Source organism: Durio zibethinus, chromosome 5 (assembly GCF_047325235.1).
Source record: "Durio zibethinus cultivar Kanyao isolate XHJ-2024 chromosome 5, ASM4732523v1, whole genome shotgun sequence".
NCBI lineage: Eukaryota > Viridiplantae > Streptophyta > Magnoliopsida > Malvales > Malvaceae > Durio > Durio zibethinus.
Genome location: NC_143166.1, coordinates 24,755,799 through 24,777,495, shown reverse-complemented (window position 1 = coordinate 24,777,495; position 21,697 = coordinate 24,755,799). Strand labels below are relative to the sequence as shown.

The 21,697-nt window shown below is 30.6% G+C and overlaps 1 protein-coding gene across 3 annotated transcripts; it reads right to left on the bottom strand.

Annotated features, from left to right (window-relative positions):
• Positions 1–2,913: 2,913 nt before the first annotated feature.
• LOC111283101 (nudix hydrolase 13, mitochondrial-like) lies at positions 2,914–7,438 on the bottom strand. 3 transcript variants are annotated; one of them, XM_022871509.2, is made up of 6 exons: positions 6,643–7,438; positions 6,379–6,462; positions 5,343–5,457; positions 5,129–5,212; positions 3,641–3,790; positions 2,914–3,327 (listed from the first exon to the last, which is right to left on the bottom strand). In XM_022871509.2, exons 2-6 carry the CDS (start codon positions 6,453–6,455, stop codon positions 3,079–3,081), a joined length of 675 nt encoding a protein of 224 aa, XP_022727244.1. In that variant the 5' UTR covers positions 6,456–6,462; positions 6,643–7,438; the 3' UTR covers positions 2,914–3,078. The 3 variants fall into 3 exon arrangements, with proteins under 3 accessions (XP_022727244.1, XP_022727242.1, XP_089617001.1); XM_022871507.2 differs by having other exon boundaries at positions 6,379–6,467; positions 6,643–7,435; XM_089760875.1 differs by lacking the exon at positions 6,643–7,438 and adding an exon at positions 6,028–6,155 and having other exon boundaries at positions 6,379–6,467.
• Between the last annotated feature and the right edge of the window lie 14,259 nt (positions 7,439–21,697).

The window sequence follows — 21,697 nt, the reverse complement described above, 5'->3', positions numbered from 1 at the left end:
GATTGAATTTTGAATACCCAAATAAAATTGAGTTGAATTTTTGGTTTATGCAAAATGATTGAAAAACAATTAATTTGAAAAAAACCCAAAGTAGCTCAATCCAATTGCAACACATAATTTGGCCTGAATTAAAATGTTTAAATTAAGCACAAAAATTGAATAGACTCAAATCGATTCGGATTAAATTAAGTGTCTACAACTGTTGTTGACAAACGACGATGGCAACGACAATCATTAACCAATTTTTGGGTTTGAGATGGCCAGTCTTTTTTTGATTTTGAAAGAGTTTAGATTTTTTTTTTTTTGGTGAAAGGTTTGGAATGAAGTAAAAAGAAACTTGGCTTTTATAAGAAAAAAGAAAGAAATCAAAAAACCCATACATGGACCCAAACTTAACTCGAGATTCATGTACCTTACCCGAGCCATCCCTTGTTGGGTAGCCTAGGATCGATTCAATTGAACTGTTGACTAAACCAATCCAAACTGGATTGAATTACTCCAAACCATTAGAAAATTAGATTGAACTACTATAAACCATTAGAAAACCGAAGTGAATCGATCCAAACCACTAGTGAACCACTTTAAACCATTAACTAGGGTTGACTAACCTTGTTTGGATAATTTTTTATTTTATTATTTAAATATATTTATGTTAAGTTATTTATTTGTTTATCTATGCATATTTAAAATTTAAAATTTAAAAATAAATATATTTTAAAAAAACAAGTGTTAAAAAAATCTAATAATAAAAAATGAAAATTTCATCCGATGATGGGATATTAGGAAAATCTGAGTAGCAATTCTTTAAAAATATTTAGATGAGGATATTTTTAAAAATGCTATCATAAGAATCGGAGTATTAAGAAAGATATTCAATATAAATAGGTTTTCATTTATTTTTTAATTAAAAAATATAAGAAAATTAAAAATAAGGTGTGAATATTATTTGCCTTTATTAATTGAATTTTTTTAAAAAAAATATACGAGTCTTCGAATATGGGATTTTAAAAAAGTTAAAGTAATAATTCTTCAAAAATTTTTAGGTGAGAAAATTTTTCTCACTATTATCAATGTACTGAAACATTTTAAAAAATTTTCAATAATAAGGTTCTAACTTTTATATTTCAAATAAAAAATGGAATAATAATTTTTATAAAAAGAAAAGAAAAAAAAAATTTTGTGAAGAAAATGAAATAAAAAAATCAAAATTGTGATAAATACAAGGGAGTCAAAGAAATTAATTTCAAATGTCTAATTAAGACTTTTTTTTCAAGATCCAAAGATAATATATGGCTAATTGATACTATTTTTTTAAAACAAGCGCTATGGGATATTAATATTTTCTCATGCATAATCGTATTCCTAAATTTAAACTATTTTCACAGACAAAAAAATTATATTTTTAATAAGTTTTAATTAATTCTAAGATTTTATTAAAGGATAAGTTTTAAGTGATAAATTATACCTAACAAAAAAAAATGATAGTATCTTCTTGTATTATTGTAAATCATCTAACAATCTCAAAATTATTAGAGTAACTTGTAAAATTGTTAATCTCATCTTGATATCGCTTGTATCAACCAATACTTGTTGCTTTTGACAAAACTTGATACATTGATGGTGATTTTTTGTACCAATCTTAATAATAAATAGTACTAATTGGTTTTATGAGTTTCGGTGTTACGACAAATTTTATTATTTTGGCAAAAATGTAAATGTTAAAAATATACAATTTGATAAATAAAAAAAAAAGTAAAAAAGAAAAATAAAAAATAATACAAAATTAAAAAAGAAAATTAAATTTCTTTTGACTTTATTACGTAGTTTAATACTAAACTATATATATTTATAGTTAATAGGATATAAACAAATAAATAAATAAATAAAGGACCCAATATATCTTATTGTAAATAAAAAAATTAAAACATTTTTTAGTACTAAATTTACAACTTTGATTACTTGTTTAAGTGGGCGTGGCAGTGGTGAATAGTATTGACCACGATGTAGTGGTGTGCGAGGATGGGGTTTGATGTCTAGTAGGTGATAGATGGTTAATGGTTTTATTTTCTAAGATCATTTTTTTTTTTTGTGTGTAATTTTTTTTATCTCCTATTTTTGATTTTGGGCTTTTTTTTTTCTTTTATTTCTTGGGAAAAAGAGTTCATAAAAACTCTACTTGAGGTTGAGATAACTAAGAGATATTTACATCTTATTTTAGTTCAGTGTAAGCAAAATGCTTTTTTAAGAATTTTTTCTAAATAGAAATAAAAAATGAAGTAACTAGAAAAATTATTTTGATTTCACTTTTCTAAAATGACCACCTAAAAAGCCAATTGTTTTGAATGCATTTAAAAAGAAAAACTAACATAAATGTTATGGGCCGAATTTTTATTTGATCAAACAAAATTATAAAACAGGAATTGATAAGTAATATTGTTTGTTCTATGCAAGAGAAAAAAACTTCATAAAGAAACTTCTACTTAAGATAGGTATACAATAAATTGGTTAGCACAAAAAAATTATTTTTTCACCAATGTAAGTAAAATCCAAAAAAAGATTTTATAAAATTAAAAAGATTGGTCAAGGGGATATGCTATAATAGATTCGAACACTTGCCTCGAATCAACTTTCAATTCATAATTATTCAAAGTAAATAACTAAAGAAAAAATAGATAAATAAAAAATAAATAGATGAAAGATAAAAGAGAAAAAATTTTATTGTAAGCATCTATATCAGTATGTCATTTTACACATTACATCACGATAGGATGTTAGTAAATGGACATTAGTCTCATTTAATTCAATTGAACCCTTTTATGCAACTTTGAAAATTTATGATTTTATTTACAGTAAAATAAAATGTTGTTGACTTATTTGCTTTGGAATAAAAGTAAAAAATTTAAATCCATTCCATACACATACAAATGAAAATTAATCCATTAATATTAACAAAGACGTTCAGTTTATTCTTTTCTCCACATTTGCCATATTTTTACAGAAATTGTAAAAGCTAGAAGAGATAAGAAGATTGAGTGTGACCCAGTATTCAACAGTTAATGATGGCAAACAGCTAACTCATTAACCCTTCACAATACACTTACTAGTAAATGACTCTTCAAGGTGCTGCACGCTGGATGGTTTTCCAGAGCAACCAGCTGATAACATCTGATGCTCTGCCAGGGCATCCGACGCTGGGTACATAGGCAACTCCACCAACTTTTCTGACCTCCCATTCTTCCTGTCTTTCTCGATGGCTGTCAACAGTACTCGAAGAGCATCTCTCATCCAATCATAGCGGCAAAATTTATACGCTTCTTCTGGGGAAAGCTGCAAAAGAAATCAAATATTTCACTCATAAATATTGTTCAAATATGGCTATATGATCATCAAGTTGGCAAAAATAAAGGTTAGTGAATACGTTCAAGTGGTCAAAAGGGCAAATTCATCTTGTAGACTATTTCTCCAAACATGTTAAGAAATAAACTAGCTGCCGGGAAAATGTTCCTTTCGGGCATTGTCAAGATGATTTATCATAAAAGATAAAGCGATATATATATATATATATATATGACCAATGTGTGCGATGTTCGTTGCCAAGTTAGATTCCTAGAGTTCTGTTAAACCTTAATTGCTCACTGACCCATTTCTTCTGGTAAATAGTCTGCTCTGCCCATAAGTCAAGTTCTTCAGTCACCTCCAAGGCAAACAGATATCCTCTACAACCACCTTCAATGTTGCAGCTGTTCTGTCTGCTCTTGCTTCTAAATTCCCAGACTCCCAGTGGATCCTCCTGAATAAAAGGAAAATGACTCCATTATATATTGAAAACACAGATTTATGCAAGGAATGTCGGTCCATCATCACATAATGATACATCAAATGCATCTGTCACAGCCAGCACTGAGCAATGATTTTGAGCATTGAAGTGCGATATTAAGAACTAATACAAATTTCTGCATTATCAAACGTGGATATGCGTAAAAGATTAAGACCAAAGCAACTATATTCCATTTAGAAATATGGAAAGCAGGAACTGTTTTGAAGGTCACTGTAAGCAGTTAGAAATGATTTTGTGCTGTGAAGTATGAGTAGTACAGGCATGTAAATATGAAATTAAACCTCATACAAATTTCTGCATCATCAAATGTGGATGCGTAAAAGATTACAAGACCAATGCAAACCACGTTCCATTTAGAAATATGGAAAGTAGGAACTATTTTGAAAGCTGTTTAGCGTACCAACTGCATGCTGAGCCATGTGCTTTAGATGAAAGGGAAGTTGTACAAAAATTCATATTAGCAAGGGTGGCATACATAGTACAAAGGCTCATTCTCATGGAACGTGCAAAGAGAGGAAACATGTGCAGCATCAGCATAACAATTTTGACTGCACCAAGAGCTTTAGCCCAACACTGTATGGTTGCCTCGAATCCTATTTTCCTTTCTAAGACAATTTCATCCCTTTCCATTTTTTCTGCCTGGCCATAATCAATGATTTCATCACGCCATAGAGCATATATATACTACCTGATAAGTAAAACTTATGTCTCCATCCATTCATAAGTACATCGCCATTTTCATCAAATTCTAAACTCTCCAGTTGCCAGTACTGACTGGTTATAATTGAAACCAGTCAAATATTTTTACAGAATAAATCTCAGAAGGGGCACATGCTACATAAGAAATTTAGATGGATTAATGTATCAAATAAACCAAGATCAGCCAGAGCCATTCAAAGAGCATTAGCTTCATACCAACAATTAAGGAACAAAAAGATAGGAACTCAATACACTTGAATGAATAAATCTTTTTCTTAGCTGGATGTAACTTGACCTCTAAAGGCTAGCCTGAATATTTTCCATTCCTTGCTACCTTAGCCAACTGCCAATAGCAGTTTAGAAAGAAATTGTACATTCTTTAGATTAGTAATTGTAGCAGTACTGTCAACAGCATAAGCTAATGCAAATCAATTTAATTACTATGAATTAAAAGGAGAAGAAGTTAGATAACACCAGTATCCATAATATGAGTACTAAATACTTCCTTCTAGTTCCCGATGAAACATTAAATTTAATAAGCAACAGTAGATATTAGTCATGCCTATGCCAAGAAGGGATATTGAAACCTACATCAAGTATTCCTTTGACTCCGGCTTCCTCCAGGGCCTCACGACATGCTGCTTCATGAACAGTCTCATCATCTTCCCATCCACCCTGACAATCATGTAAAAGTGTCAACCTCAACGCCAACGATTCCATCAATCGTATGGTTTTTATATAAATACATCAGATAGATTAGCATCTAATTTGGGAATGGATCAGCTGTGGGAAGATAAGTATATACCTTAGGGAACACAAGATCATCACGATTAGGCGTGGATATCATGAGAACAGTAATCCTGCTCGTAGCATTGCCGTTTCTCTCCTCAACATCGTTCTCGAGTCTGTACGGAATACACCTAGTTGCACCAGAAAGAGCAACCGTGAGTAGAAAAAACCGCATAGAACAAAGCAGGTTTGTAGCTGTTCATGTAAGAATTCATGCATCTATAAAAAGTAGTATGTTAAGTAACAGCTGACATTACACCATTTCTTAAGATTCCAATAAGTCAATCTCTTCATGATACTTTGCACTAACTTATAAACAAGGGTGCTTGTTATCAGCTATGGTTCCAAACAGCAACACTAAAAATTAAGAAAGTTGATATGGAAAAGTAAGCAACAAGAGCAATATTACCCACTTCGAAAGAAATTTTCAAGTGATCAATGACTCTAATTTATTCCAAGAATACAATCTTTATTGTGTCCATTCTTCATTTTTAATCTTATCTTTTATGTTTAAAAACATGACCACTGGTATCCTTATAATTATTATTTTTATTTTTTTGTTTATGTCCTTGTAGAGAAAATGGATGTGGAGAAATTAACTATCAAGACAATAACAGGGTCCACAGAAAGTCAAGGCAAAGGTCCATCTCTGTTTTGGTGCTTATCAGAGAAAATTGACATAAAAGCAAAACCACGATCACCTTAACCACAGTAATTTGTCACTTCTTATTGTTATTTTGCTCTCCTTTCTGTTTGAAAGAAGCATTCAGGTCTCAGAAAAACAATGATGCTTGCCACTAATTCTCAAAGACATAGACACCGTATTCACCTGAAATTATGTTGTTATTATCAACACTAAAAAAAATGTTATTACAACCACATTACTTGAGCTTAACAGAACTGACATGAGAACAAGAAACCAAGGAAAGAACAAAAGAAGAACTGTTATTATCAATTTTCACAGGCTAGAAATAAAATGAAGGAGGCAAGAACAAGAAGCAGAAACAAGGAAAGAATATAAAAATTAGAAAGCAATGAAATTTCGAGATTACCCAGCAACAAGCCTCAGATGATCCTCGTACCGTTGTCTGTGTCTCCCTTTTCGTGCGGGTAAAAACGACATGATCATAAGCTATCTGCACTGCAGCATCCCAAATCACAAAAATCAAAAGAAAAAAAAAGGTAAAGAAGAAAGATGATGAAGTTAACTACAGCAAAATATTAGAAATGCAAAGGAATAGTGGGTGCCTGTAAAGAAGAAAGATGATGAAGTTAACTACAGCAAAATATTAGAAATGCAAAGGAATAGTGGGTACCTGTATTGTTGTTTGGGTGATCAAAAGCTGCATTCAATGAGAGAAAAGCAGAAAATCCTGACCCTTTAGGTGAAAGCAACAAAGAAGCTTTTTGGTTGAGGAAAAAGGCAATGAGAAAGCATAATGAATGAGCAAAAATGTTGTTATGCTCTGAGTTTTTTATAGGAAAGAACAGGAAAAAAGCAAGTCAATAACGGCAACGGTAACACTGAACCTTTACAAAGATTTTTTTTTTCTTTTTCCAAAGAATTTTAAACAGAAGGGTGTTGGATTGCTCCTTCACAGAAATTGTCTTGTTTTACCTATTGGCAGAGAAGGAGAGAGAGAAGGTTTCGGCTGGGACCAAATCAACGGAACTACCCTCACCAGGATTTTGTTTAGTAGTAGTATTAAAATCCCTGGTACTGCTGTTATTCAAAACTGTGACTTTCTTGTGGTGATTGAATCATGAATCATGATCTTGAACGTTTCTTCGAAGGCCACGAAGGAAACAGTAAAAACAATTTCTTTGAGCTTCTTTTCCAATTTTGCTTACTTCAAATCTGTTGTTTTATAAGGCGAGGGGCATCCTCTATCATTTGGAATCATCGTAACATGGCCTTTTTGTGGCCGTGTATTTTAAGTTGAGGGGACTCATCGTTGCTTTCCTTCAGGGCTAGGGATTGACTTAGGCAAACCTCGTGCAATAGTCCTTAGTTTTTTGAAAGAAATTCCCCTTCAGTATTGGCTTGTTAATGGTTTGCAATGCATTTTACATGCAAGTCTTGAAATTGGGAAATTCTTAAAATTTAGAAGACAATAATCTAGGGTTGAAGTAGGGGACTTTTTTTTTTTTTCTCTTCCAGATGAAGTCTTGAGATCATATCTTCCAAAATGCAGGAAAGAAGTTTGGTTTTGGGCGAATAAGAAACAACCGAGGAATAATAATAATATATTTACATTAGGATTTCAATTTAGAAGAGAATGAGAACCAAAAGAGAAAATGACAGAAGGAAAGAAAAAAAAAAAAAAAAAAAAAACCTCCGTCAACGAGCCAGTTCAAAAATTGTTTAATGTTGATAATTATAAAAGAAGCGTTATAACAAAGTCAAAGTAGGTGATGCATTGTATGTTATCCGAATCCAATAGGAATTATAGTCACATCCGTCTTAGAAGACACGCCAAAAGCGTTTACTCTGAGGTCAGCTCTAAAAATAAAATAATAAATACTTGGCAGGAAATAGGCCCAAATGTCTAACACGTGAAAACTTTGGGGTCCATCATGCCCTGTGACCTTTATCCAGTCCAGTCGGTGATGCCATGATCGACACGTCAATATACGACGTCTACTTTTAATTCATTAGCTCACAAGTACAAATTGCCAGTTTGTATGAATTTCCATCATATAAACATAGAAAATTAGGTATCCATGTAATATCAAGACAAGGCATAGCAATTTGGTCATTAGAAAATTAAAAAGGAACTTTCAAATGCGTTAAGTGTGGGTTCTCACACCTAACATCCAATAGGGCCGAAATATCCCAGCAGATGGTTTTGATGAAATGCCATCTTTATGCTTTTATGCAATTTACGTGCTCAACTCAACAGTCAATAAACCCAAGGAAAAGGCAGAGCTGTTGCATTTTGCAGCAAATAAATGGTTTTGGACCAATGAGCTGTTCACCAATGGCCAAAACTGGTCTTGGACCATTGCCCCGTGTAAGACTGATGAATCAGAGCCAGCTGAAAACATCACTAATGATTTATATCAAATTTTATGAATACAACCAAAACTCAAAAAAACAAAAAAAAAAATACAAACAATCCGAAAAAAAATACCTAAGGCTAACAATGATTCTTAGGAAGGGTAAAAAGAGGACCTTTAGGATGATTGTAGATAAAATGCACAAAATGATACAAAATTGGTGCCAAAAGTGGATATTTGATTGAAGGTAAGGAGGAGTTTATTAAAGCAGTGTTACAGTCCATATCATCACATGTAATGTCATGTTTTTTGTTACCAAAAGGTTTGAGCCATGAGCTAAACATGATAATGAGTAGATATTGGTGGAACCGAGGCAAAGATGGACGAGGAATCCACTGGCAAGCTGTATTAGCTAAACAAGGCTGGAGGTTACTGAGAAATATGTCATCCCTTGCTTACCGGGTATTAAAAGAAAAGTACTTTCCCAGGTCTTCATTCTTTGAAGCTAATCTGGGTCATTGTCCATCATATATATGGCGTAGCATATGTGTGGGGTGTGAAGTACTAAGGAAAGGCATAAGGTGGCGGGTGGGATCAAGGGAAAATATTAAAATTTGGATAGATCCGTGGATACCAAGAAACGGAAGATTCATCCCCATTATAAAAGAATAGGCTGAACATCAAAGATCAGTGGTTAGTGACTTGTTCAAGGAGACAACCAACTAGTGGGACGAGGAGAAGTTGGCAATTGTCTTTCACAAGAGACCATAGAGGATATTATGGCAATCCCATGCAATATGTTAGGAGGGCAGGAAGAAATAGTCTGGCACTATGGTAGGGATGGTACATACAATGTGGGAAAAGGCTATAAACTGCTGATCTCATTAGCTTCCCAAGAATACACTAAACATACAACATACAGGTGTCTCTAGTGAGGATAATATGGAGGGCAAACTTACCAAACAAAATTAGGGTGTTTGCAAGGCAAAGGTGTCACAGTTTTCTAGCTATGTACACCAAAATAATGTAAAAAAGATCATAGAAACAAGTATATGCCCAAGATGTAAAAAAGGTAAATAAACGGCATTGCATGCAATTGTGCAATGCACCTAATCAGCAGATGTTTGGAGGGAAGCACAACTCACATCTTATGTTGAGGGATAGGAATTGAATGATGCAAAACAATGGGTTGCCTCTATTGATGTAAGGGCAATTTTAGGAGAAATAGGAAGGATTATGGCATACTCGTAATGAGGAAGTCATTAATAATATCCATAGGACATACTAATTTGTTGCGTGTTTTGCTCAAGAATATGTTAAGGATGCCAACAAGGACATGAGCTACAGATGACCCTAGTCTAGAGTCAACGAGCTACTTGGAAAGCACTAGATGACGACATTATCAAGTTGAATTTTGATGGTGTTTTGGATGTAAGGAATAAAAAAAAATGGATTGGGGTGGTGGCTAAGGACTAGAAGGGGGAAGTATTAGGTGTGGTGTGCAGACAGATTAAAAGATAAGGCATGTAGACACGATTGAAGCTATGGCTACTGCCGAAACAGTGAGTTTTGCTATTGCCATGGGTTTTCAAGTGATTGAAATCGAAGGGGACTCCTTGTCGATTATTAAACAAATTTTGCAAAAAGAGAATTAGAAGGATCGATCATAGAGGATGTGAAGACCTTCCTGAATTCTTTCACTATATGGAGATGTCAGCATGTTAGACGAGAGGCCAATAATGTTTCCCATGCATTAGCAAAAAAGGGTTTGGAGGATGGTTAAGATAGATATTGGGTAGTAGGACTAAGTAATTGGTCAATTTGGTTAATTCGGTTGGAAAAATCCAAAAATTGATTTAACCAACTTAGCCTAAAGATAAAACTAAATCGATCGAAAGGAAATATAAAAACGAGAAAACTGAATTGATTTAATCTTGTTAGTTTTGATTGATTTTTTTGGTATAATCGATTCTGATTTCTTATTTCTATATTCAACTTTCAATGTACTTCATATAGTTCATAAACACAAGCTTTATAAAATCTAAACACAAACTTTATAAACACAAGCTTCAGACATAGTAAGTTTAGTCTCAAGCTCTAAATCAGTGAGCAATACGTAATATAGAGTAAGTCTATGTCTCAAATAACATTAAAGAGCAATACACATAGAGTGAGTCTATGTCTCAAATAACATTAAAGAGCAACACACAAGCTTCATAAAGTCTAAGTCACTAAGCAAGACATAAGCTCTAAATCAGTGAGCAATACACAAGCTTTAAATTAGTGAGCAATACTCAAATAAAATCTAAATACAAGCTTTATAAAGTCAAGTCTAAGTCTCAAACAACATAAACACATACAATACATAGCAATTACAATCCATAAAGTCTAATTCTCAAACAACATTCAACAAGCAACAACAACATCTTAACCAATTACAATACTTAAATTCTAAGTCTCAAACATTAATATCTAGTAGGTAACAGGCAGTAGTGGGTAGTGGGTAGCAGGAAGCAACAAGCAGTAGGTAGCAGGCAGTAGCATGTAGTAGGTAGCAAGCAACGGTAGCAACACCCTTTAAAATTCCAACAATAAATAAATAAAAGCACAACATAATTCAATGAAAAATTATTTCATTTAAAACTATCTAAAAGAGAAAGATTTAACTGTGTAGATCACATTAAACGTAAGTAATGCTAATATTACCTCAATTGATTAATAAACTTTACTAATCAATTACGGGGTCTAATTCAATCTTGGATAAATCTAAAAATACATAAAAAAAAAGTCAACTTTAATTAAAAGATTTTAAGAAATAAGCATTGAAAAATAATGATATAAATAAAATAATTACCCAAATCAATCTTGTGAAGTTGTTCCACTTCATCCTCTAAGGCATTTGGATCGAAATATGAAGTTTTACGTAACCAATCTTGAGTAAAAATAAGAGCTTGAACAAGCTTAGGAGTTAAAGAACTCTAAAATGTATCTAGCACATGGCCACCAGTGCTAAAAGCAAATTCAGAAGTAACTGTAGATGTAGGAACCATCAACACATCATGAGCTAGATATGAAAGGATAGAAAACCTATGCCTATTAAGTTTCCACCAAAGAAAAACATCAAAGTCCACCCCCTCTTTAATAGCATCAGGCTCTTCATTCAAATATTTATCCAACTCTAGTTTATTCTCTTCTCTACCTTATTGTTTCCTAAACCTCTTAAATTTAGCCATAATAGCTTGTGAGTCATATAAGTCCATAGTTCCACATTCATTGGTGGATGGTGGTAGTTGACTCGCATGGTTACTATCACCAACTTGTTCAGATTGAGGTTGTAATATATTTTTGTATTCATCAAACAACTCAACTATTACTTCTTGCACTTTTTTAATCATCACTAAAGTTTGATCACGAGAATACATTTTCATAAAACAAAACTCTACAAATGCAACTTTTTTTTTTTTAGGATCAAGAATAAAAGCAATATAAAGTATTATATTCATTTTCTCCATATTCCTCCAATACTTGTCATACTTATCCTTCATTTTCTTAGCCATTGCACATAACTTAATACCAACAATCAATTGCCAGTCTTGCAAAATACCATAAACACCACATATATCTTTAAGAAAATTGTTAATGGTGACATATGTAGAACTCAAAACTCTAATTGTGAGATTGTAAAATTTTTGCAAGAAAAGGCATAATTTTCTAACATTGGCCCATTCATTTTGATTGGGCACCCCTTCTCCTAATAAAAGTTTAGTTTTATAATAAGGATTAACATTATCAAATATCTCAAAAGCTCTTTCAAATTTTTGAGCTTGTTCCAATATCAAGAAAGTAGAGTTCCACCTAATGCAAACATCTAAGCACAACAAGCTCTTACTTTGAATATGTTCATTGATAGCACACTTTTTAAACTTTGCTAACTTAGAGGGTGATTGTCTCATATATCTAATTACTCTTTTAACATGAGTAACTAAATAGTTGATTCTCTTAACCCATCATTCATAATAAGGTTAACAATATGAGCAATGTATCTCAAATGAAGATATTTGCCTCCTACAATACTAGTTCTTGCATTATTAAATTTTTTCCTTAAGTATGAGATTGCAACATCATTGAACTAGCATTATCAACTGTTATAGAGAAACCTTTATCAACCACTCAAGCATATAAACATTTCTCAATTGCTCTACTATTAAGCTTACCTTTATGACTAAAAATAGAACAAAAGTTGAAAATCCTTTTGTTAAGTTTCCAATCATTGTCTACAAAATAAGTAGTAAGACACATATAATTGACTCTTAGCAATGAGATCTATGTGTCCATAGTTAGAGATACTCTCGTAGTAGACGATTTCAAGAATTACTTTAAAAAATTTTTTTATCTACATTAATTTGATAGCAATCCCTAGCAATAGTCCATCATGATGGCATATGAAATCGGGGGCAATCAATAGGCATGTAATGCCTAAATCCTTTAACTTCCACAAATCTAAAGGGAAATTAGTCTATAATAATCATCTTAGCCACACCTCTCCTAATGACAACTTGATTAAACTTCTAAGTACCTAAAGACACATTTCTTCCTAAGCTTAAAACTAATTCCGTTTGGGAAGGATCACCACTAGCACGAGAAAATTTAGTGCAAACACCCATGTGATTCTTTAATGCAGAGGTTCCATTTTTTTAAGGTGAACATAAAATTCTCTATCACAATAATTGCATCTAGCTTTGAGATCACCGTTGTAACTAGTAAATTTAGTGAAATGATCCCATACCTTCGACCATGTGTTACATCATTTCTTTTTTGGTTTTGTGCTCAAAACTTCATTTTTTGTTCCATGTGTGTCTCCTTCACCTTGAGGAAGCAATTAAGTATCTGTTTATGCAGTATCTCCATCACTCATCTTCAACAAAGGAATAATAAAATGTAAGTAAGTTTTAAGAGTAAACACAGCTTATACAAACTAAAAAAACTAATAAAATAAATGTCTAATCAAATGTGTATTAGATGCAAAAAATAAATGTCCAATCAAATAATAAAATAAATGTTAACAAAAAAAATCTTTGTAATTAGATAAAGTTAATCTTACAAGAAAATTTGATGGCAACATAATGAATATTACAATATTACAGAAGTTAAATTCCAAATATCCACCATTATCAGAAAGTATATTTTTGTAAGCTAGCTTGCTAACTTCTGAACTTGAAATATTGAACAAAAAAATTGTTGATATGATGGTTCAATGATGATATGATCAAATTAGTATACTAGAAATGGTATGTGAACACAAATAAAAGGAGCTTAAAATGACAAAACAAACTAAAGGCTCAAGTTCCAATGTTGACTAGTTACAATATTCAACATATAATATTTCTTCCTAGACCTAGAACCCAAAAAGATTTATGCTAAACTGATACAAGAATTTTTTACTCAAAGGGCTGCAATGAGAGCTTGCTATCCAACGTATAAATTCAATAGAAAGAGCTTAATAAGGCTTACAAGCCAAAGGTAGAAAAGAAGCCAATTCTCATTGATTCAAGTTACAACATGCAAAATTGAGGAAACTGATTTCCAAGCTATATGTAAGTATTATTTTCTTGGCTTAATCCTTTTGTTTCTCTTTGAAGAAAAAGAAACTCCACTCAAGATTTTCCAAAATTAGTAACTTATAAAGGTATTGTATATCTTTGTAAGAGTTGATAAATCAATGGGCCAAACCTTTTGTATTTACATAAAACTTGAATTGATAATCAAGGAAATCTTTTATGTCTCTCCAATAATAAGTTTTTGGATCATTTATATCATTGATCCACATTTCTAGCCACTTCAGCACTTGGACAATGACCATCACTTTATATGTTAGTTTACCTTGACATCATACTCATAAAGTAGAATGATTACACATTTTCAATCAAGTAAATTTGTGTAAAATGGACACATGAAACTTTTCGAAGTCATCATCAAAAATGAAAATTTGTGTTAGGTTATTATGTTGTAGTTGGCTCATGAAATTTGTTTTTGGAACATACCTAACAAATGGCAAGATTCAGAATTAAATGGAATGGAATGAGGATAGAAAAGCTCATAATTTTGATAATGAGAAATGTAGTTAAGAAATGTGAAAACAGATGTTTGCTTCTATATTTAGCAAGCCTGACAAAGTTATTTTTGGCTATTAGCTGTAATGGATTCAGACAGAGTAAAAGCAAATCAAACATTATGAGAAATTTTACTTTGAGCCTTCCTGAGGGACCAGGCAAGTTTTGGTTTCCTTTAGGACCTAGGTTTACAGAGTTCAACTGTCAATTTTCTTAATACTTGAGCCTATTAAACATTTGGTTTAAGAATTTGGTTGTTATCAAGATAAGAAAGAACAAAAGAACTATGTTTCATGTTGTATGTCAAAAAAGAGACTAATATAAGTTCAACAAAGAAGAGTATAAAAAAATACCATGACACAAAAACTATGGTTTCATTTGCCAATATTTCATTCAAAAATGGTATAATTTTTACTATGAATGAATTTGAAAATATGCATCATTCTTTATTTTCCTTTAGTTTTGTTGATACCTTTCCTTTTTATATATTTCTTGTGTAAAAAATAATTCACATATCTTTGTTTTGTCACCCATCAGCATGTAATAGAGGAACACATTTTTGCATATATAGTTTCTAACCCTATTCTTTTTATTCAATTCAATTCATAAATGGTATCCAAAAAGAAAAATGTTAGTTTAAAGATGGTATGCTTCAATTTTCTAAATGTATTTTAAAATCATGAAGACAATGAAATTGATGAATTAACCATTAGAATAAATGTTAACTATTGCCAAGCCATACTCAACTTCATTCTTATATTCTTGGTCACCCTGTTGAGATTTCATATCATTATGAAAAAAACTGATGTTGCAATAATCATTAAATTGATTTTATATTTTGGTTATGGTATATATAGATTATGGAGAACATAATATGGGTACGAAAGCTTGGAAAGTGATAAAGGCACACAGATATCCATAATTTTAGAGTATGAATTATCACTTTCATGAGTGAAGAAGCAAATTTAGAGAAATTATATATAAATAAATTTTTGGGTATTAGTATTATTTAAGAAATGAAAAATAGGTGGGACATTGGGCTTGAAATGCTTTCAAGAGAGAAAAACATGTTTGGGGGTTTAAATTGCAAGATACGTTTGTAGTGGTTGGTCCACCTACAAGGGTAATGGGTGATTAATGCAAAAGCTACCAAACATAAACAATGGCAATGACGATGTGATCTCTCTTCCACAATGAAGCTCTTTAAAGTAGTTCCAAATTTCAACTATATATCTATGAATTTTATAGACAAAATCCACTTGGAACTAAATAATGCCCATAATTTTTTTAAATAATCAAATATATTTTGATTGAGGATTCAAAAATTATTCTGAAAATTAGTTGAAATAAAGCATTAAAGTGAGCAAAATTTGACTTATGACGTGAAAATCAAGCGGAAAGCATAGGTAAAGAAGGATTAAAGTCTTACCTTGAGTTGAGTTGAATGGAGTTGCAGAAATGAGAAGATCAAGCGGATGAAGAGCTATTAGAGGTAAAATGAGTCATTTAAAGGTTGTGATGGTCATCGCTTCATCAGTGGTCAGTGGTTGTCGATTGAAGCTTGAGCCTTCAAGATCGATTAGGAAATGGCTACAAGGGTGAGTGATTGAATGGGTGTCTGGGTGAGTTGGTAAGGTTGCGTACTTACGTTCATTGTAAATGAGAGAAAGTAACAAAATAAATAAGGTTTCATAGTTTCACTTTTAGAGTTTTAAACATTTACTTTTACGTTTGTATAAATTATAAAATGTAAAAGATAAAAAAGAATATAAAAAATTAAATTAATAAAAATATAAAATATTTTAATAATATTTAATTGAGTTTTTTGGTCAGTTTGATTCATGAATCTTAGAACTGAAAATCGATCGTCTAAACCAATTTAACTGATATCCAAACTGATTTAATATGTTTAATTGAAAAAATCAAAATTGATTTAACTTATAAATTGATTTTTGATCAATTTTTTCGATTAAAATCGATTTTTGCATAGTCTTATTAGGTAGAGATTTGCCATCCAAAATGAGTGATTTGATTTATATAGATAGACATTGCATTTAGTAATGAAATTCCAAGTTTTTTTTTTTTTTTTAAAAAAAAGATAACATAACAGTAATTGACCAAAACCTTAATCAAAATCACTAACATAATTAAAGTGCAAATTAATCAAACAAGGGAACAAGGAAAAAATAAACCATCCCTTTTACAATATGAACTCAAAACATCATTAGTGTTTTATAATTTTATAGCTCTATCTATTCAAAAAGGAAGTCACCAAATCTTCTGTTTAAAATAAATAAATAAATTACTATACCTTGTTAACATAGTTTGAAAGGTTTTCATATAATCATTTTCATTCGATGTGCCTTTTTTTAATGGAGAGTATATCACCTATAATATTTTTATTACAATATTATAATTATTCAATTGTAATCAAGAATTATGTAGAGGTCCATCACTTATAAGTATAGACTTCGCAAAAATTTTTTATAAACCTGTACAATTTTGAATTGTAATTGGTTAATTACACTACAATGATTGTAGGTAAAATGTTCCCTTCAAAAAGGTTTAATATTTAAAATGCCCCTATACTATACATTTTTTTTAATTTGATATTTGAAGAAATAAAATTCTTATTTTGATATTATAATTTTCATTCCTTCAAACATTTTGGTACTTTCGGCTGCTATTGTCAGTTAAGCGGCTCACTTGACATAACTAACCAATAAAATCATGTTGCATATCACAACTATCTTGCCATCACCATGTTAGCTATTACCATGTTAGCAAAAAAATTAATTTATTCTCTCTTTCCAATTTATTTTTATTTTTATTTTTTTCAAGTTTTGAATTAAAAAAATATTTTTAATAAAATTTTGAATTTTTTTATTTAAATACTAATGTAGAAAATAGATGATGTGATGCTAACTAGATATTTATTTCATGTGTCCTAATTTTATTAGGGATTAATGCCATATAAGAAATTTGACTAATGTTGTCAGACTGGAGTACTGCAGTGCTTGATCAAATGAAAATTTAATTACCAAAGTGAGAATTTTATTTCTTTAGGTACCAAACTAATAGAAAATGTATAATAAATGTGCTATTTTTGTATTTAACTATTTAAAAAATAACCAAAAGACATTTTCCTTGGCAATGTTAATGCATTCACTTTGAATCAATTTTGAATTATTACTTCTGGTAAATTTGGAATTTTGAGGAAAGGCTCCAAGGTGTGTAACAATACCATTTTTCTTAAGGTTTTATTCGACTTCACCATATTATTTACTAGTAGGTATGCCAAAGGGTTACAAGTAATAAACTTCAAGAAAATAATGAAGCTCAATGACTGATTACATTTCGCATCGAGGAATTAGTCCACTGAGCATTTATTGGTGTATTACAAGATCACCAAATTTCTATAAGTAATTTTTAAAACAAAACTTTATAAAAGAAATCTAAGAACTATTTAAAGAAGGAGAAAGAGTTTAGTAAATTATTTTTGTATTTTTGTTTTTAAAAACCAAAGAAGTTTGTATAATTAATTAAGTGTCTTTTCATTTTACATACATAACTATCTATTTTGAATAGATAGAAACTATTTGTTTTTGAATAATTAAAACTGCTTATTTAAATAGATTTGTCTATATGTTTTGTACAAACTTAATTGTATGTTCTTATCTATTTTTTTTAATAGACTTAATTACTTAAATACTTAACTAACTTTTGTTTAATTAAAAAATAATTTTAAATAAAATAATATTTTATTTACTTCACTACACGTGCCATGTGTCTAAGTGTCAAGTGCCATTAATTAAATATTAATATATATTAATTATTTAATTTATGCAAGACCAACCAAGCTTGATAATCCAAGCCTATGGTTTATTTTTGCACTTTAGCCACTTAAGTCCAACTACATTGGAATTTTATTTCTTTTAATTTAAATGACCATCTTATCGTTTCCTTTTCCAATGTGGGATTACATGAAGTAGCTTGCATTGGTCAGCGATTAAAAGAGTACTTAGGTATTTGAAGTAAACCAATATCCACTACAACATAACCCATAATTGATTGTTTACTTCAAGTACCTAAATACTCTTTTAATTGCTTGCCAATGCAAGTTACTTGGATTAATTGTGTACCTAACTTAACTTTTTAACAAAAAATGTAGGTCTGGCCTTGTACAAATCATTGTGTACGTTAGGCAACTAGTTACTTTTTCATATTCAACTAATTAATTGTCCTACTAGTATTAGATACTAATTTTATTTGAGAATCCATGGGTGTAGAAATTGGAAAATAATCGAAAAGATAAAATTTTTTAAGTACTTTTTCAATGAATGTGATTGTAATCATTTTGGATTATTCTAATTCCAAGAATAACAATCTCTCCACCCATATCTTTCATTGAAATGTTATTTGATAAGAATTTCTTTGTTTCCTTAACTTGTTCTAAATTAGAGCCGAATTTAACATATCATCCACATATAAGCAAATTATGACTCCATTGCCATTTTCAAATTTGGTATATATGTATTTATTACACTTATTAATTTTAAAACCATTAGCGAGAATGGCTTCATCAAACTTCTAGTGCCATTGTTTTGGTGCCTGCTTAAGTTTGTACAAGGATTTTACAAGTTTACAAACATTATGCTCTTAACCTGGAATGATAAATCCTTTTAGTTGTTCCATACATAATTCCTCTTCTAATTCAACATTTAAAAATGTTATCTTTAATCCATTTGATGTGTAACCAAACTGTAAATAGAGGCAACTGAAATTAGAAGCCTAATTGTAGCAATTTTAGCTACTGGTGCATAAATATCAAATTAGTCAATCCCTTACTTTTGTGTAAAGTCCTTGGTTACCAACCTTGCTTTAAATTTATCTATGGTTCTATCCACCTTCATTTTTTTAAATCCATTTACCACTTATTGGATTGGAACCTGGTGAAAGGTTAACTAAAATCAAGTGTTATTTGCCATTATTGAGTCCATTTCATTATTTATTGCATTTTTTCCAAAAGTTAGAATCTTAAGACTTAATTACCTTTTTATATGTAATAGGATTAGACTCCGTATTAAAACAATAAGGAATTTTATTGTTTATGCTTTCACTAGTCCTTTTCATAAGGAACAAAAAGAAATCTGATCCAAAATCTTTTGCCATTCTAACATTTTTACTTGTTCCTATTTCCTAACAAGGTTAAGTAGTAATTTTAGTTTATTCCAATGGATTTGGAATTTGTTTTCCACTTGTAGGATGAATTGATTATAGTGGCTGTAGTTGTCTTGAAATAGATTTAAATCAATTTTCATAAAAAATTACATTTCTTGATTCAATAATAGTGTTAACTAAAATTGGATCATTCGGTTCAATCATCATGAACCTATGTGCTTTAATATTTTGTGCATATCCTATAAACATGCATTTTATTCCTTTTTCACCTAGTTTTTTTTGGGTTTTGGAATTTTAACTATAGCTCTACATCCCTAAACCCTTACATAATAATGATTTGGTTTTCTTTTCCTCCATTGCTCATATGAGGTTATTTTTGTTTTTTTGTTAAGAATTCTATTTAGCATATGACAAGCTGTTAATAAAGTTTTACCCTAAGACCTTTGTCCAAGACTAGAATATGATAACATTGCATTTACCATTCTGTTAAGACCTTATTCCTCTGTTTAGCTACGCTACTCTGTTGTGGTGTGTAAGGAGCTATAACTTGGTGGATTATTCTAGAGGATTCAAAGTAACTTAGACAATATTCTCCACCCCTATTCCACCTCAAACTCTTCATAAAAGATTAACATTGAAGTTCAACTTCAAATTTATAAATTTTAAACTTGTCAAGTTCTTCAATTTTAATATGTAACAAATAAACATAACAATATCTAAAACAATCTCCTATGAGTGTGACAAAATATTTTTTTCTAGATAATGTTGGAGTGCTATACATATCACAAACATCACTATGAATTAACTCAAGTAACTTTCTATTTTTTTAACCTTAGAAAAAGAACTTCTGGTAATCTTAGTCAACATGTAAGTATTGCATTTATTAATGTCTTACTAAATTCAAGAATTAACAAAAGCTTACTCATATCATGTAATTTTTTATAATTTAAATGACCTAATCTATGATGCCATAATTATGAAGATTCAACCATATAAGTAGAAACATTAATCTTATTCTTATTAGTAATATTGAGTTTAAACATTCCTTCATACATATACTCCTTTTCAACAAAAATTCCTTTATTAGACATAATAAACTTATCTTCCTTAAATACAAGTTTGAAACCAAGCTTTTTCAATAGACTTCCAAACACTAAGTTCTTACGAACTTTTAGTACATAATAAACATCATCTAAAGTTAGAATTTTTCCAAAAGTGAAGTCAAGTTCAATAGTCCTTTTGCCTTTGATTGTTGTTGTAGAAGAATCCCCCATGTAAAGCACACTACTACATTCATTTGGTTTAAATGTTGAGAACTTGCTTTTGTCCTTGCACACATGTTTTGTTGCCCTAGAATCAATCCACCAAGATTCATCATTTTCAATTATATTGATTTTGAAAAACATGGCAACAAATTTTTTAGAAGATTTCCATTTGAGGAATCATTTTTTTCTATAGCAATCAAAATTCTTTCTTGAAATGTCATGGCTTACCACGATGGTAACATATGCCTTTTTGTCTTCTTTTGGATCTTCTTAAATTTAGGCCCATTAGCAATCTCCTTAAACTTCTTTTTAGCAAGCTTAATGGTTTGTCTTTCCTCCATGACATGAACTTTGGCATCACAATAACTAAAATTCCATTCTTGCTTTCTGTATTCCTTTTTAATTCAAAGATGATTAGCCAAAGCCTCATGAATGATTTTCTCATTTTTATGTTTCAAACTTCTTTTAAAGTCCTTGTATAATGGAAGAAGTTTGTCTATTATAGATGACACAATAATTTTTTCATCCTTGCTTATATTATACTACTTAAATTGATTAAGCATTTCAGTTTCACACAATTGTTTAATCATAGTATGTCCATCAATCATATGATAATTAATGAAACAACTAACATGAAATTTCTTACTTGTTGCTATTTCATGATAACTCTCTAAAATAAAGCTATTTAGGCTTGTTTTTGGTGCTTATTTGGTTCATTTTGGCTTAGTTTTTAGCTAAATAACGTTTTTTTTAGTCCTAGATGGTTTAATTTTTGTTTTGTAGGTTGTCTTGAAGAAAAGAATGAATCTTAGTAA